The 19220-nt window shown below is 41.4% G+C and overlaps 1 protein-coding gene across 1 annotated transcript in view; it reads right to left on the reverse strand.

Annotated features, from left to right (window-relative positions):
• Positions 1-19220, reverse strand: part of LOC134370707 (E1A-binding protein p400-like) — a 134094-nt gene that overhangs the window by 57795 nt on the left and 57079 nt on the right. The window contains 8 exon segments of the mRNA XM_063087720.1: positions 4643-4832; positions 10593-10760; positions 11582-11743; positions 13348-13423; positions 13426-13516; positions 17401-17537; positions 17917-18094; positions 18372-18556. Of these exon segments, the coding sequence (XP_062943790.1) occupies positions 4643-4832; positions 10593-10760; positions 11582-11743; positions 13348-13423; positions 13426-13516; positions 17401-17537; positions 17917-18094; positions 18372-18556 (1187 nt within the window).

Below are 19220 nucleotides of genomic sequence, written 5' to 3' on the forward strand. Positions count from 1 at the left end.
TCCTTGTGTTTGAGTTTATTAATATGGTGTATCACATTTATTGATTTGCGTATGTTGAACCAACCTTGCATCCCTGGGATGAATCCCACTTGATCGTGATGAATAATTTTACGTATGTGTTGCTGTATTCTGTTTGCTAGTAATTTAGTGAGGATTTTTGCATCTATATTCATCAAGGATATTGGCCTGTAGTTTTCTTTTTTGGTTATATCTTTACCTGGTTTTGGTATCAGGATGATGTTTGCTTCATAGAATGAGTTTGGGAGATTTGCGTCCGTTTCAATCTTTTGGAATAGTTTGTAAAGAATCGGTGTCAATTCCTCTTTGAATGTTTGGTAAAATTCTGCTGTGAATCCATCTGGTCCTGGGCTTTTCTTTGTTGGGAGCCTTCTGATAACAGCTTCAATCTCCTTTATTGTTATTGGTCTGTTCAAATTTTCTACGTCTTCACGGTTCAGTTTTGGGAGCTTGTGTGTGTGCAGAAATTTATCCATTTCCTCCAGATTTTCAAATTTGTTGGTGTATAGTTGTTTATAGTAGTCTCGAATGATTCCTTGTATTTCAGATGAATCAGTTGTAATATCGCCTTTTTCATTTCTAATTTTTGTTATTTGAGTCTTCTCTCTTCTTTTTTTTGTTAGCCATGCTAATGGTTTGTCAATTTTATTTATCTTTTCAAAAAACCAACTTTTCGATTCGTTGATCTTTTGAATTGTTTTTTGGTTTTCAATTTCATTCAGTTCTGCTCTGATCTTAATGATTTCTTTCCATCTGCTAACTTTAGGTTTGGATTGTTCTTGTTTTTCTAGTTCTTTAAGGTGAAGTGTTAGTTTGTTCACTTGCCATCTTTCTATTCTTCTGAAGTGAGCGTTTAATGCAATAAATTTTCCCCTCAATACTGCTTTTGCAGTATCCCACAGGTTTTGGTATGATGTATCATTATTTTCATTAGTTTCAATAAATTTTTTGATTTCCTGCTTGATTTCTTCTTGGACCCATATGTCATTAAGTAGAATGCTGTTTAATTTCCATGTGTTTGTATAGTTTCCAGAGGTTCGTTTGTTATTAATTTCTAGTTTTAATCCATTGTGGTCTGAGAAGATACATGGGATAATTGCAATTTTTTTGAATTTATTGAGACTTGATTTGTGACCTAATATGTGATCTATCCTGGAGAATGATCCATGGGCTGATGAGAAGAATGAATACTTTGAGGTTGTTGGGTGGAATGTTCTGTAGATATCTTCCAATTCCAATTGGTCTAGAGTCTTGTTTAGATCTTGTGTTTCTCTACTGATTCTTTGCCTAGATGATCTGTCTAATATTGACAGTGGGGTGTTCAGGTCCCCTGCCATTATGGTGTTAGTGTCTATTTCCTTCTTTAGGTCTAATAGAGTTTGTTTTATAAATCTGGCTGCTCCAACATTGGGTGCGTACATATTTATGATTGTTCTGTCTTCTTGATGGATCAGTCCTTTTATCATTAAGTAGTGTCCCTCATTGTCTCTTTTTATGGTTTTTAGTTTAAAGTCTATTTTGTCAGATATAAGAATAGCTACTCCAGCTCGTTTTTCTTTTCTGTTTGCATGGTAAATCTTTTTCCATCCTTTCACTCTTAGTCTGTGTGAATCTTTATGGGTGAGGTGGGTCTCTTGTAGGCAGCATATAGTTGGGTCCTGCTTTTTGATCCAGTCAGCCAGTCTGTGTCTTTTGATTGGGGAATTTAAGCCTTTTACATTAAGAGTTGTTATTGAAAAGTGTTGATTTATTCCTAGCATTTTATTGGTTGTTTGGTTGTCTTAGGTGTCTTTTGTTCCTTGCTTTCTGATTTACTGTTTGTTTTCTGTGTTTGTTGGTTCCTTAGGTTGTAGATAGTGTTTTTGTTAGCTTGTTTTCTCTTCATGAATGCCATTTTTATTGTACTAGCGGGTTTAGATTTTTCTTAGGTTTTTATGGCAGTGGTAGTTATTTTTCAGGAACCAAACCCAGTACTCCCTTGAGGATTTCTTGTAAGGGTGGTCTTGTGGTAGTGAACTCCTGCAGTTTTTGTTTGTCTGAGAAATATACTATTTGCCCTCATTTCGGAAGGATAGCCTTGCAGGGTAGAGTATTCTTGGCTGGCAATCTTTGTCTTTTAGTATTTTGAAAATATCATCCCATTCCTTTCTAGCTTTTAGGGTTTGTGATGAAAAGTCTGATGTTAACCTGATTGGGGCTCCCTTATAGGTGATTTGACGCTTCTCTCTCTTGCAGCTTTTAAGATTCTCTCTTTATCTCTGAGTTTTGCCAATTTGACTATGACATGTCTTGGTGAAGGTCTTTTTGGGTTGAATACATTTGGAGATCGTTGAGCTTCCTGGATCTGAAGATCTGTGATTTTTCCTATACCTGGGAAGTTTTCTGCCACTATTTTTTTGAATATGTTTTCAATGGAATCTCCATTTTCCTCCCCTTCTGGAATACCCATGACTCGGATATTTGATCGCTTATGGTTGTCTGATATCTCTCTCAGATTTTCTTCAATGTCCTTGATTCTTCTTTCTTTCTTTTTGTCTGCTTGTGTTATTTCAAACAGCCCATCTTCAAGTTCAGAGGTTCTCTCTTCAACTTCGACAAGCCTGCTGGTTAAACTCTCTGTTGTGTTTTTTATTTCGTTGAATAACTTCTTCAGTTCAGCAAGTTCTGCTACATTTTTTTTCAGGACATTGACTTCCTTGTACATTTCCTCTTTCAGATCCTGTATACTTTTCCTCATTTTGTCATGATGTCTAGCTGAGTTTTCTTGTATCTCATTCAGTTTCCTTAGAATTATCACTCGAAATTCCTTGTCAGTCATTTCAAGGGCTTCTTGTTCTATAGGATCTAGAGTTTGAGATTTATTAACTTTTGGTGGTGTACTTTCTTGATTTTTTGTATTTCTGGTATCTTTTTTTTGGTGTTTATTCATTGTGGCCGGGGGTTTCACAGTCCACCGGTTTGAGACTAATGACTAACTAGGATGTTGCTGTGGTTGCCAATTTCGTATGGCTCCCTCCGTGACTGCTCAGTTGGCCTCTAGTGCCTTGTGTGTGTGGTTGCCTCGGGTCTTGGGCTTCTCCGGGGAGCCACCTTTCTGGTCACCTTGGACTCTGCTGGGCTGGTGGATCACGTACCACAGGGTGTGTGATCTCTGTTGAGCTTTCACTTCCTGTGCAGGACTTCTCCTTGTTCCGTGTGCTCTGGCCCAGGCTGTTAGATCGTGCAGTGGCGACCCCACAGGGTGTGTGGTTTCTGTCGAGTCTCCGCCTCCTTGGCCGCACGTCCCCCCACTCTGTGTGCACTGTGCTGGGCTTGGGCGTGTCTTCTGCACCCCTCGTCTATCAACTGGGCCTCAAGACCCTGCTCGGTACCGCCTCGCCCAGGAAGTCTACCAGGTTTCTGCTGGGCACAGACGACCGGTCTCTCTGGGTGCCTTTGTAGCACTATGTAGATCTTTCTCGGGTCTTGTTCACCTTTGTATCCCCCCAGTAAAAACCGAGTCTAGCGCCCACCTGCAGCCTGGTCTCCGGCAGGTTCAAGCGGACCTGGGAACTCTCCTACCACACTATTCCCAACCAGAAATTCGTTAGGCTTTTTTCCAAACTGGTGGCCGCAGAGATGGTATCTGCCTCCCAGTAACAGGGAGTTTACCTGGGGCCAGAGTCCAGGGTATGGTGGAGTGACAGTTGGCCCGCCCGTACTTCCTTGCCCTCCCGACACTGGCCGGGGATGCCCCCCGCCACCAGCCTCGCCAGAGAACCGCGGAGGGAGTGGGAGCGGAGGCCGGTCCACAGGCTCCGGAAAGCCCGGCGCCAGGCCAAGCAAGTGGGAGGGCTCAGTGATGGCCGAGCAGGGCGGAGCTGCCCGCACCTGGGAAAATGGAGGCAGCACCGGGCAGTGAGTGGCCTGGTGGTGCAGGCGGGAGCCGCGTGGGCATCCACCCCCAGAACAGAGCTGTGCCAGGGATCACTCACAGTGCTGTGCCAGGTTGGGTGCTCGCTCTCTGTCTCTGGTTTGCCGCCTTTCCCAGTTCTCGGCCGCTGCCGCCTCGGGCTGTTCAGTTGCGGCGCGGCTCAGGCGCTCCCAGGAATCTTCTTTAATGCCGGCCTGAAACCTCGAATCCTGAATAGGGCAGCTGGCCGCCTTCAGCGCGGCCCCGGCCTCCGGGATCCTGGCTGCATCCACAGCAGCCCTGGCGCCGTGTTCCCTGTTTCGAGACTCGCTTTTGCAGCTAAGAAACAGTTCTTTTCCTGCTCCACACTTCAAAGCTGTTGCCTGTAAATGAGGCAGCCTCTCCTGCCGGGGGCAAAGTGGCGTTCACCCCCCACGACCGGCCAGCAGCAGCAGTCCTCCCTTAAGAGATGGCGAGAGGAAGGTCCACAAGTTTCCCGGCTGCCTGAGGCCCCGTGGCCGCCTTTTCCACCTCAGCTACTCCGCGCCAGCCACCGCAGCCGCCGCCATCTTGAAAAGCCCACAATGTTGCTTTAAATAGCATAAGTCATGTAATACTCCTCAGTTATAACTTAGTATCTTACTGCTGAAACATAAGGAACCATTAAGTGGAAAAATAAACAGAAATACTCTCCCAAACACTAACATTTTTCCATTTCCCTTTTCCGGTCACCTTCCACACTTCGTGCTCCAATGCCTGAAGTATCTGAGAAGCTGTTCTAAATTCCAAGGTTTTCCATACATAGGAAGAGCCTGAAAGTCTGGGAGTGATGAGATCAGGATGGTTACAAATTCTCTGCAATTTCATCAGAACATGAAGGATACTGACAAACTCCCCACTTTTCAGAGCTTCTTGAGTTCTGCTAGGAATTATAAGGAATAAAACCACATTAGTTTTAGGCTCATTCAAAAACTTTTAACAGATTTTAATTCTCTGGGTCATCACCAAAAAAGGACAGAGGCTTCCAGCTAAGAAAGGAGAACTTGGCACATGCGCCAATGTGGCTCCTTCCCCAAGCCCCAAGGAAGCTTCAGAAGAGAGCCTTTTAAAAGACATTAACTGGGGCCGAGCCCGTGGCGCACTCGGGAGAGTGTGGCGCTGGGAGCACGGCGACGCTCCCGCCACGGGTTCGGATCCTATATAGGAATGGCCAGTGCACTCACTGGCTGAGTGCCGGTCACGAAAAAAGACAAAAGACAAAAAAAAAAAGATATTAACCTGCAAAGATAAGGAAATGGGTGTGGAAAACACAGTAAGGGAATTTCAGCAGCCACTAAGCTCTAAAAGAGCCACATCTTACAACGGTGGGGAAAGCACAGAACAAGCCGGCGTGCACCACCAGCCCCAAAATTGGGCTGGTAATTGACCAGCAGGTTCTTCCAGGAGCAGGGAGAATGGGGACATGGAAATAAGGAGACCTGCTGGAGAAGCAGGTGCATTTTCAGCCTCCCCAGCTCCCGGCCCCCAGGGACAGGAGATGCCCCTCCACCACCTTGGATACACTCTGGAGCATGATTGCAGGAATGAGAGCAGATCACAAGGTGCTAGGTGAGCTTACATATCACAAATGCTGAGAACTCCCAACCCCCTTCCTGACCCGAAGTGTAGACACAGGCACCCAGTCTTCCCTCTCCAGGCAAAGGAATGGGCTCCTCTTCGGAGAACCTCACAGGGCCCCAGTGAAAAGCCTTCTAAGGTCCTCTCACAAAGAGGCCAGCCAAATCACTCTCTACTGAAGTTCTCACTGATAAGCCCAACCATTGATAAGACTCACAGAATTTCCTATCATTAGTCCTTCATTTTAAACCTGAGCAGATAATTGAGGCTTACCCAATATCTAAGAAAAGTTTCTAAAATAAAGATAGAGACCAGAACAAACAAAAACAACTTGGAGGGAAGAAAGACTATACAGGAAGAAAAAATTTACACTGTCATTAATATCCTCAGGGAGATGAGAGAGAATCCATCCAGGAAACAAAAGCAGAATGTTATTTTTAAAGTTCTAGGTTTGTTTGGTTTTTTTTTTCATTTCTTCAAAAAAAAATGTATTTATTGAGCACTCAGTGTGTGCTAGGCATTGTTTGAGATGCTGGAAATACAGCAGTGGACAAAAGAGACAAAGTCCTTGCTTTACTGTGTGATTTTACTCTGTGTTTGTGGGGATTGGGGGTGGGGACTTAAAAGGGGTGTCACAGACACTGAGGACAATAAAGAAATGCATGCCTCCAGTTGACAGACTGGCTCCGAAAAGATTGAGAAGGGGGCTGTGAGCTGTCTTTGTTCCTTGTCCTAGTTCAGTTATCAGATAATTCCCAGAGAAGAGCCTCCTAGGAGGGCCAGGAAAAGAGAGCAGTTTGGAAAGGCCTGTTCGATTGAGTCTTCTCATGTGGCTGCCTCTTCTGTCTGTCTTTGGCTCGTTTCCTCCTCCCACTTAGGTGCTTCTCAGATGATTGACCAATCACTTTTTTATAGGCTAATCTCATATGAGGGAAGAAGCGTAATCAAAATGACATCATGTGAACTCTTGAAATAAAATGGCTGAAGACTGAAGAGAGGCTCCTCTCACTGCCATTCTCAAAAGAAAACCTCAGTAGTCTACAGATATTTAAAAAGCAAGCAAACAACCAAACAAGAAACACCTGAAAAAAAATTCCAGAATAATCTTCAAGCTATTCTTTCACATGCTAAACTTTCATAATGAGAAAGATTTCTCAGAACGTGCGTTATCTCCTGTGGTGTCAGTGTTTGAGGTGGTGATAGTTGTGGAGTGGGCTGCCTTTTTCCTTGTTTATTTTCCCAATCATTTATTTGGGGAAAGTAGTGCTGTCTCATTGTGAACTGAAGATACCTATGCTGCATGATATAACTTTAATTCATATGAGTATACAAGGGTACTTCAAAAGTTCATGGATTCTTATTACCTTTCAATTCTACTTTTCCAGGAACTTTTTGAAGTGCCCTCATACTGGGTTATGATTTTTTTTTTCTTAATTTTATTTTGTCGATATACAATGTGGTTGATTATTGTGGTCCATTACCGAAACCTCCCTCTCTCTTCCCTCTCCCCTCTCCCACCCAACAATGTCCTTTCTGTTTGCTTGTCGTATCAACTTCAAGGAATTGTAGTTGTTATGTCTTCTTCCCCCCCGCCCCTGGTTTTTGTGTGTGTGTGTGTGTGTGTGTGTGTGTGTGTGTGTGAATTTATTTATTTATTTTTAGCTCCCACCAATAAGTGAGAACATGTGGTATTTCTCTTTCTGTGCCTGACTTGTTTCACTTAATATAATTCTCTCAAGGTCCATCCATGTTGTTGCAAATGGCAGTATTTCATTCGTTTTTATAGCTGAGTAGTATTCCATTGTGTAGATATACCATATTTTCCATATCCACTCATCCGATGATGGACATTTGGGCTGGTTCCAACTCTTGGCTATTGTAAAGAGTGCTGCAATGAACATTGGGGAACAGGTATACCTTCGACTTGATGATTTCCATTCCTCTGGGTATATTCCCAGCAATGGGATAGCTGGGTCATATGGCAGATCTATCTGCAATTGTTTGAGGAACCTCCATACCATTTTCCATAGAGGCTGCACCATTTTGCAGTCCCACCAACAATGTATGAGAGTTCCTTTTTCTTCGCAACCTCGCCAGCGTTTATCGTTCAGAGTCTTTTGGATTTTAGCCATCCTAACTGGGGTGAGATGGTGTCTCAGTGTAGTTTTGATTTGCATTTCCCGGATGCTGAGTGATGTTGAGCAGTTTTTCATATGTCTGTTGGCCATTTGTATATCTTCCTTAGAGAAATGCCTACTTAGCTCTTTTGCCCATTTTTTAATTGGGTTGCTTGTTTTTTTCTTGTAAAGTTGTTTGAATTCCTTGTATATTCTGGATATTAATCCTTTGTCGGATGTATATTTTGCAAATATTTTCTCCCACTCTGTTGGTTGTCTTTTAATTCTGTTGTTTCTTTTGCTGTGCAGAAGCTCTTTAGTTTGATATAATTCCATTTGTTTATTTTTCCTTTGGTTGCCCGTGCTTTTGGGGTCGTATTCATGAAGTCTGTGCCCAGTCCTATTTCCTGAAATGTCTCTCCTATGTTTTCTTTAAGAAGTTTTATTGTTTCAGGGTGTATATTTAATTCTTTAATCCATTTTGAGTTGACTTTAGTGTATGGTGAAAGGTGTGGGTCTAGTTTCATTCTCCTGCATATTGATATCCAATTCTCCCAGCACCATTTGCTAAAGAGGCAGTCTCTTCCCCAGTGTATAGGCTTGGTGCCTTTGTCAAAGATCACATGGCTGTAGGTGTGTGGGTTGATTTCTGTATTCTCTATTCTATTCCATTGATCAGTGTGTCTGTTTTTATGCCAGTACCATACTGTTTTGGTTATTATAGCTTTGTAGTGTAGTGTTATGCCTCCAGCTTTATTTTTTTTGCTCAGCGTTGCTTTGGCTATGCGTGGTCTTTTGTTATTCCATATAAATGTCTGGATAGTTCTTTCCATTTCTGAGAAAAATGTCATTGGAATTTTGATGGGGATTGCATTGAATTTGTATATCACTTTGGGTAGTATGGACATTTTCACTATGTTGATTCTTGTTTTTTTTTTAAGTCATGAAAGAAGTGTTCAAAAATAAAATTAAGGAATTCTCACCATAAGTAAACCAAAATGATAACGTGATGGAGAATAAGAGAGAAAAGATAAGAACATAAGACAACTAGCTCCTTAGATAACACAATATCTGAATAACTGAAGTTGTAGAGACAGAGGGAGAAGAAGGGGTAGAGGGAGGAGGAGGAGGAGGAGGAATGAAAAATAAGGGAAGGAAATCATCAAAGAAATTAATTCAATATAATTTTCCAGGACGGAAGACATTTCTAGGTCACTGTGGCTTAGCAAGTACCCAGCCTAAGAGTTTAAAATAGACACAAATAAAGTGCATTATTTTAATATTTCAAACAGCAGAGGAGGGGCTGGCTAGTTAACTCAGTTGGTTAAAGCATGGTCAAGGTTTATAACACCAAGGTCAAGGGTTTGGATCCCCATACCGACCAGTCAACAAAAAACAAAGCAAACAAACAAACGCCATGGGAAACGAGAATATTCTACAAGCTTCCAAAGAGAAAAACATAGATCACAGACATAAGATCAGAAATATTAGAAACAGACATACTTTTCAACAGCAACTATGGAAGCTAGAAAACAATGGAGCAAAGACTTAAAAATTCAGAAGCAAAATGATTTCCAAAGTAGAAGTCTTTACCTAGCCAGACTGTCAATCAAGTGTGAGGCTAGAATAAAGACTTTCTAAAAATGCGTGGTCAAAAAAAAGCATATCTCCTATACTCTTTCTTAAGAAGTTGCTATTTATTGAGAGAATAAACAAAAACAAATAACAAACAACAACAATAAAAGAAAACATGGGGCCCAGGAAACAGGTGACCTAACCCAGGAAAAAGTCAAGGGAACGCTCAGGATCACAGTCAGACACCAGGACGCTAGCTTCACTCCAGGCATGGGGAGAACCAGTCTGGACAGGAGCGAGGGCAGAGTGTTGAATTCAAGTGGCACCGAATGATCTCTGCCACATGCTCATGAATGTCCCTGATGCACGGATCAACTGAGGACACTCATTTCCCCCCCTCAGAAGGGTTTTGCTTTGACCTGCTCCTGAGAGATGGAGGGAAGCCTCCATGACCTTGGAAGCAGAAAGCACAGAGCAGCCCAGTTTCCATGACCACATTCCTGTCACGCCTCAGAACTCCTTCAAGGATGTGCCCACTGATGTCCTAGCAAGAGTCCTTGTAAACTCTCTGGGACATCGAAGCCAGGCTATGACTAGGAGATTCTGTTGTTCATCCTCTCCCGGGAGCCTTTAGCGAATACTGGCAATATTTCCCTTTCTTTGTACAACGATGTTAGAGCTTACTATCTGTTTTTTATATTTATCATTTTTACATCATTTACATATAATAACTTGATAGAATATTAAGATATCAGATAAGAAGAAAAGATAAAACACTTGGTTCTTACTAAACTCATAGATATAAGTAATTAGTAGATAATGATATAAGTGCATTGATACAATTATGTTTGTATATCTAATTTCTAATGTTAATACTCTTCAAAAGAGATTGAATTACATAGCTATTATAATAGACTGGAGCTATTTTATGCTTTTTCATTTTTTTTTAAATAACCTACTTACTAGATGGCAAAAATCACTTACACTTATCCTTAGTTTGAATGTAACCTGAAAAGGCACGCTGCAAATGCAATCTTTTTTTTTTTAATTTTTATTGAATCATAATTGATTATACATATTTTTGGGGTTCAATGTTGACATACATTGATCAAATCAACATTAATAGCATATATATTGTTACAAATCACACTTATTCTTTATACTCCTGGTCCAGTCTCTCCCCATCCCCCCTCTCCCTCTTCCTCCTCCCTCTATTTACTCTAGATTTCTTCTCTCCTTCTGAAAGTGCAAATGCAATCTTAATAAATACTGTTGAAGGATAATGAATATGAATGAATATATTAGTATTTTCCAAACTGAGAAACAGAGATCACATTACACCGTTTCTATATATTCTTCTCAAGCCTTATTGTGGTTGTAGTATAACATCTTCATATAAGGCCTTCTGACGATTGGAAAGACAACATTTTAATATATGTTCATATTTCTTAGTCAGTTGCTTTTCAATATCTCATTTAGATCTTCATAAAATAAATGGTTGAATCATCTAAAAGACAGCATAAATTTTCATTACAATTAATCTGGCACCAACTACTTTTCAGGTAATGTAATAATAACAGATTTATTTATTTCTTTTCTTTTCTTTCTTTTTTTAAACTACACGTATGAAAAAGCTTGAATTCCCAGTTCAGCCCTTGATACACCATGGGGTTAAATGTATGAGTGACTTATGTGGACGATCAGTCACTGCTATCATTTCTTGGTTGTCATTTTGCTGCAGACTTCAAAACGTTACCCATCTCCTTGGTCTACATACCTTCTCACTTCTCTCTCTTTCCTTTTCACTCACTGGGCTGCAGATGGACAGGGTCGCTCCTGTGCAGGAACCTCCTTAGCCACACCTCCCTTATTGTGGGCTGTCCCCTGGGCCAGAAAAACTGTCCAGCCAGAACATACAATCCACTGCTCTTTCTCTTCTTCAAGACTCACATCTTCCCCTCACATTCCCCTGAAGGAAATGCAGGAAGTGAGTAAAGACAGGCCACTACAAGAGCTGAGGTCTCCATGTACAAACGCTCTACCTGGTGAGCCTCCTGTGGGCTCCTATGTGGGAGGCCTCAGGCAGGCTGTGGGGCTTCTCCAGCACCCCAGGTGCAGACACCACAGTTGGCTCACACCTAGCTCAGGGAACTGCAGTGCCAGCAAGTAAGGTGTAAAGAGAGGGAAAACCTTCCTTTCTCCTCTACTTATTTCATCTACGACCAAATAATAATGGGGGAGAAGTCAGATAAATACTGGTAAACTTTGGGAAATCAGCATATGTCTCCATGTGTATAGTGAGCATGGGACTTGGCAAGAGCAGGTAGTCTCAAGTCCTGGCAGGACCTCAGGATCTACCGACATGGGCAATGGAATCCTGGTGTAATCCTGGTTCTCCTCAGTGGCTTTCACTGGGAAGTCCAAGTAGGGCCTGGAGATGCCTGGGATGAGAAAATGCACCATGGTCCACAGCTCCATGAGGGTGTTATGCAGAGGACTGTCTATCAGGAGTAGACGGTGCTGGCTGTGAGAGACAAGAACATTTCTCAATTTCTCCGCAATTCAGTCCCACTCAGTAGATTTTGTTGCAAGAGATTACTTATCCATGCAGATTCACATTTGTGGGAACTACTATATTACTGAAAAATATCATGTTCTAATACTACTTGAATGTTCATAGGAAATACAACTTCTTGGACTTAGGTACTCTATACAAGGATTTCCTCTAATTAACCTTTGTACTAATATTGCAACAAACATTAAACAAACACTCAGAAGAAAAGTTTTCCTAAAATAATTTCAAGGTATATCTTCAAAAATTACTTCATTTCTACCCACTAGCACCAACATTTTTAGATCATAAATTCACAAAAGTAGAAATATTTATACAGGCTACTGGAATTTTTTTTTAATGTAGCTTTTTCCATCCCTTCACTATGAGCCTGCATGAGCCTTTGTGGATGAGGTGGGTTTCTTATAGACACCATATAATTGGGTCTTGTTTTTTAATATATTAGCAAGCCTATTTCTTTTGAATAGGGAATTTAATCCATTTATATTTACAGTTGTTATTGAAAGGTATTCTCTTACTCCTGGCATATATAAATTTGCAAAACTTTTCTCCCACTCTATGGATTGCTTTATGGTGTCCACTGAAGCAAAAAATACTACTGGATTCTGGATTTTTTTTTTAACACTGAGTCTTAAAATAATTTCCTTTGGGTTTAACAAATCTATTACTCACCTAAAGAATATTTTTATTTTATTTACTTTCTTACTTGTACCTTCCTTAATCCCAATATATGTAAATTTTCCTTCTGTCAAACATTTTTTCAAATTTGTTTCATCAATTAAATTTTAAAATCCTTTGATAATGCATGTCAGATCCTATGACAACAAACACTGTTAAATTAAAGTCTGAATATCATAAACATATCTAACCTTCTGCTGCTGGCTCATATTTTTACACAATACTTGATATAACCAATTCTAAAAATCTCATAATTTGAACATTTCCTTGGTTCATCCAGGATTTGTCCAATATCTATTTCCTGTCACTAAATCCATAGTCATTAACACTCTCTCTGGGCCAGGTTCTCCCAGAAAGCACCTAAACTAACCTCTTTAATAATTTCATGCATTCTTCCAATGAGTTTAACTTCTTTTAACTATCAAAATGTCATTTAATGAACAATTATCTGGTATATCCCTGAATGATGACCTAAGAAATTAAATACAAAGTAAATGTGTAACTTTATTTTAGAAACGTTGTCTCCTTTGTGCTGGAGTAATCTTCTAAAGCATATTTTATTTCTACCTAAGATTATAAATTCTTAAGAAAGGTAAGAGCCAATTTCCATACAAATGATTAAATGAAAGGTTCTGAAAAAACACCAAAGACCTAACAGAACCATGAGAGAATGCTCCTGATACCTGCCCCAAATTACTCAGCTGGGTAGTAGGGACAACTGCTTAGTAGGTTTTACATATATACACATACAGATGTGTGTGTCATAATAATCCCCAGCCTTCATTTTCAGATGGCTTCTGTTGTTGCTATTGTTGGACAGTGACAAGAATACCAGGAGGTCCAGCATATCAAGAACATATATGCTGTGTACTGCCAACCTGCGCAGGAGGAAGAGCACATCCCAGTGCCTCTCGGTCATGTTCCTCACTTGTTGCATCTCATCAACAACAAGGTACTCCACCACACTCTGGCCAAGGTGTGGTGGCCTCTGAAGAACTGCTTGTAGGAGGTTATACAGATGTGGAAGTTGTTGGGTTCCATCCATTCCTTTCAAAAAGAAATGAGCTTGTTACCAATTCTGCAAGGAATAGGATCATGCCAGTGTTTTTTGGCACATGCTGCCTACAATCCTCAGTCCAGGGCGTATCGGTGAAGAGGCAGCCACAGTCCCCTCCATCCCCATCAGAGAGGAAAGGCGGTATGTCATTATATGGCTGTGAGTTGCATGGTCGGGGCTTTGAGCCAGTCTGCAGTGCAGTGGGTAGAGGGGAGAGCACCGCCATGGCAGCACATGGGTGTGAAAAGAAAGCCACAAAGCTGCAAGCCAGCGGCCAGTGGTCAGGGCTGAGCAAGAGGGTAGGAGGTCCCTATCATTGCTGTAACAAGCCAGCAAGGCGCCTTAGGTGGGGAGGAGTGTGAGGCTGAGGAAAACAGCAGCGAGAAAAACCAACACAGCATGGCTCCTAGAGGTGACAGGCAGGCGTGAGAACTGAGTGTGGCGGCAGCACACAGAAAGGCCAAGAAGCTCAGGAAGTATGACAGGGAATGGCAGGGGGCTCAGGGAATGCCTCTCTATGTAAGGCATTTTAAGCTGAGACCTGAACGATAAGAAGCAGGGTAGCCTGGCTGGAAGTTGGGGCTAGATTTCTTTCAGGCTGAGAAAACACCTGCAAAAGTCCCAGAGCAGGAAACAATTGAGTCCTTTCGAGGTGCTAGAAGAGGCCTGCGTGGGTGGAGTGGGGCATTGGGGAAGGGAAAGCAGAACGGATGAGGCAGTAGGAGTCCAGGGCTTGGGAAACTGGGCAGCGGGAAGTCACTGAAGCAGTGGTGACCCTCTGGCCCTTGTCCCTAGAGTGGACTCAGGATGGGCAAGAAGAGAAGGGAGAGATCAAGGAGGAAGGTTCTGCTGCATTCCAGGTGAGGGAGGCGGAATTGCTGGACAAGGTGAGGACCAAAGGCTTGAGCCACAGGTGGAGCTGGCCCAGACCACTGAGGAGACACAGCAATGTGAAGAGCGCGTGGGGTCAAGGAGGTTGACGGATACACATGCAGACCCTGAAACCCCACAGCCCCACAGACCCTGCAATCCACAGACAGAGCAAGGCTCCGGGGTCCCTATGTGCACCCAGTGCCCTTCCCGCCCTGCTCCATCCTGCACTGTGTCCTCAGTGGACACACTGCTGACTCTCACTAGCTCTGGGAGCTTAGCCGTAGACACCAGGTCAGGACACCAGTATCCATTCCTCTCCCCAAGACCCCACCCCACTGCACCTCCCCAGGCACCATTAGCCCTTGACCTGCATGCCCAGTGGTGTGCTTATACCCTGCATGCTCTCCTCAAGTGACTCAATCTGGGCGCCCATCACACCCTGCAGGACTCTGATGGCACTCCACACACTCTTAGCTCCTTTCTGACCTGCACACCATGCCAGAGTAGCCCATCCACAACTACTGATCTTCATGGGGCCACTCCTCATGGAACACACATGGTAGCCACAGCCACTTGTGTACTGGGATAATCCATGCTGTAGTGAGCACCTTCGTACCCTGGACTTCTTTTATGGCTATATTTACTAAGCAGACTCTTAGGGTGGAAATGCTGCAGCAAAGAGCATGTGCACTTGAACTCCTCCAGACAATTCCAAACTGCCCTCTGCACAGCAGTCCACACGGCACCAGCTGCAGCTGAGGACCCCAATTCCCATGTCTGAATCTGAATCAACACTGGGCATCTCCCCCACCCTGCAAAAAAAAGTTACCATTTGTTTTGATTTGCATTTCTTTACTGCTGTTTTTATTTTATTTTATTTTATTTTATTTTATTTTATTTTGGCAGCTGGCCAGTAAGGGGATCTGAACCCTTGACCTCGGTGTTACCAGCACCATACTCTCCCAAGTAAGCTAACTAGCCAGCCCCCATTTCTTTACTTCTGCATGCAGCCAACAATCTGTTCTTGAATTTACTTATTTCTCTGGCAATGCTTGTTTTTATCTTTCACCCATTTACCCTTCAGAGTTACTCACTATTTCTTACTGATTTGTAAGAATACTTCATAATTAAGAAAATTAAAGCCATTATTTATTTTATACACTGCAGTATTCTTTCCATCTTGTCATTTGTAAAATAAACTTAAGCGTGATTAAAAGCTGATGTGAAAGAAAGATTGAAGACAGCAGAAAGGAAGGTGTGAACAGTTCTCAAAAAGACAGAGGGGGTAAAATGGAGTCCAGGTATAAGAAACGGCCTGGGATGGGACAGAGGGAGCCTCTTCTGCCATGGTCCTGAGGTCATGGTGAGCCAACTGGCCGGGTTGGATAACATTACAGTGTGCCTCTCTTATCAGAAAACTATGTTAAGACAAGTGAACAGATATGATGTAGTGTGGGGGGAGAGAAGGAGGGAGAAAGAGGAACAGGTAAAAGGACATGAAAACCAACTACAATGTATACTGAGAAGTTAAAATAAAACAACAAAAATAAAAAGTAAATTTAAAAAATTTTTTTAAAAGAACAAGAGCTTATTTTAAAAATGAAGAACATAAATCATACAGAAATATAATATCTACAAGAAACCCATCAATGTTTATATATATACACAATGTATATATATATATATGTCCTTTTTATTATACATACACGTCCATTTTATTATATATACATATATATTCATATATTTATCTATATATGTATATATACACATGTCCATTTTTAGGTGCTATGAGAAAAACCTACAGAAGACATTGACTCCACTCATAAATGACTGTCCTATTTTTCTATGATTATCTTTTCCCATCTCTTTATATCACTCTTCTGTATGTATACATACACTGAAAGATAGCTAGAATGATGTTATTTGAAATAAATGAGCATTCCAAGTAAAATAAATAAATCCAAAAAAAGATGTTAGGCATCTAACAAGTAGTATTAATAAGTTATTTCTAGATGATACCTCTCAGTGTTGGAGTGAGCAGGACTGAAGTCATGATGGGACCTAAAGCTGCCCGGGCTATGGAGCAGGGGGAGGATTTTCAAAAGGACAGTTTTTTTCTCTCCACTCTTTCTTCCCATCCCCTGACTTTCTTATCTCGCTTGCTAAGTAGGAAAACAAGGCTGAGAAGCTAATTAGTACTTTGCAAAGCTAACAGTTCTTTCTTTGAGACTTGTAGAGTTTTGAGAAATGATCAAGGCCAAATGACTGAAGCTGATCTTGGGCACTAGCCAAGTACACCAGTGCAAATCAAAATCTTGCAGGGTCCTGAGATAACAGTGAAGATGAGAACAGAAACCAGGTGAGGCCTTGGCGAGACCTTGTACCTGACTCACAGACATGGACCCCTCGTAAATCACATCTCCTGCTCTCCTGCTTCCCACCTCCCACATTCCATTCCCTCAAGCCTTCCTTTAAAAACCCCTCAGTAAATGTAAATCTTTGAGATGGGATAGCCTACCATCTCCTCCAGCTGAATGCATCTGCTTTTCTAACACCAACCGTTTGACTTCTGAGTTTTTTTTCCTTTCCTTTTCAAGGGGGCAGGTCAGCCAGATCTGAGTCCGGTAACATCAGCACTGTATATTTTATGAAGCAATACAGTCACTATTCTTTTGAACAATACCATCTGTGCCCACTCGCTCTTTCTTGTTCTGCAAACTCTTGGGAAAGAGAATCCACAATCTCCATTGGAAACCCCTCCAAGGTATATTTCTTCAAGAACATTCACTGGCAAATAACTCTCCCCATCGTTAATCCAAACACTTGGTACTTAAGCCTAAACCCACTTTTCTTCCTCTGTCCTTGCCTCTACAGACAGCACACTGTGGTCACAATAACAGCAGCAGAAGACAGAGGAAGAGGAAAAAGATAATTACAACCCCCACCCCCCAAAAAAACACAGAGTAGGAATGTCTCAGATGTGCAAGTGAGAATGCTGTACCTGTGTCTTTGCTCTGCACTCTCTTTGGTGACCAAGATACAAAAGGACCTTCAAACCAGGGCACCAGCGTTTTATCTCAAGCTCCCACTTCAGTATGTTACAACTTCTTACCATGATGAGGTGGGGGCCCCAGTTACCTGCAGCAAAGACAGAAACACAATGGAATGGATGTTCATTTGGAAAAGCAGCAGGATAAAACAAAAATTATAAATACTGACATGGTCACTAATACATGCTTCAGTAGAGCTATTTTATAAATATTTACTGAATAAATGAAATAAAAAGGAAATCAACTTTCAAACAATCAGAATTCTAAGAAATTCACATTTTCAACAAAGTTGAAATTGAATACAGTTGAAATAGCTTTTCTTTGAAATACAATGCTAATAAAATCAACTGGTATCCTTTCATCCAAAACAAGACTGTTAGGTGGTTTCTAAACATGCAGCATGCCCAAAGGCCATCATGAAAATACAGGCCAAGCATGGGTCATGGGCCAGCCCTGAGAACTCTCACCTTCATTACAGGCCAGGTATGCAAAGAGCACAATGACCTGTACCATCTTCCCAAGGCCGGCGTCATCGGCCAGGATGCCATTCAGCTTCTTCTTGTACAGTTTTGCCAACCAGTCCAGCCCAATCTTCTGATATTCTCGCAGAGCTTTGTATAACAGAGATGGAGTATTATATTTTACCTGTTTGTAAAAACAAAAATAAAACAAAACAAAAAGCCCAAAACAAAGGTAGATTTTTTTCCCCTTTGATTAAGGAACAGTACAGACAGGTTTTTGTTCAGGTAGATATGCTTTATTTACTAGCAAAGGCACTTCTTAAACTAACACAAGTTGTCAAGCAACAGGCAGAATGAAAACTATACCATTTTTGGTAAAATCTGGATATTTCATAAGAGCTTAGCAATACATTTGAAAAGTCCTCTAGGCATCTATACCATTAAAAAGAAAAACTCTGTACTGCTATTGTGATCCGAGCACTGCCTTTGGGCAGCAAGATCTCTGCAGCTGCGGCCACTTCTGCAATGTCCCTTGTGTTCTCCATGGCCACACCTGTCCTCTCTGCTCCTTTACACTGGTCAGAGCTGAGGAGTGAATCTATGATGACCACTTCCTTCTCTCTGTCACTCAGAATCTGTTCCGTTTCTAGGGGATGCACAGAATTAGAAGAGTGTTACTATATGAGGATTGTTAATGTCAAAAATTTTCTAGAAGTAAACACATATAACATTTTAAAAAATAAAATTACTTAATACTAACCATATTTAAGTGATTATTAAATTAAGTGCCTATTAGTTTGAAGAAATACTCTGAATTTTTTAAATTTAGAAAGTTTGAAATTAAGTAAAACCATCCGCAGAAGAGAACCCTTGTGAGGTGTAAAATCTTGCTAAAAATATCCAAAACCTGACAATCTGCTCAGTTTCTTCTAGTCCAAGTGAGAAGAGGTCATCTGGGGTCTGCATGGGTGGTGGTGCAAACCTGCTTCTGAGAATCTGCTCTGAAGACCTTTCCTAGGGTCTGGCCCTATACCAAGCTCGTCTCTACATATTCAGGAACTGACATTTTCAATGTTTGCTTTCATCATAAACACTTTCAACATTGTTCAGGGACTCAAAAAATTAAATACTCTTCCTAGAATGCAAAATAAATTATACCTTCAATTTTTAATTTATAAACTGAATTGTTAAATCAAGTTGGAAAATGTGTTATTGTGGTCTTTCAAAAAAATCACCTTTATAGTGAAATTGTGGTTGGGCATACATAAGAAATTTTACTATCTTAGTTAAAAAGAGATTTTGTGCTTACT

Source organism: Cynocephalus volans, chromosome 2, assembly GCF_027409185.1.
Source record: "Cynocephalus volans isolate mCynVol1 chromosome 2, mCynVol1.pri, whole genome shotgun sequence".
Taxonomy (NCBI): domain Eukaryota; kingdom Metazoa; phylum Chordata; class Mammalia; order Dermoptera; family Cynocephalidae; genus Cynocephalus; species Cynocephalus volans.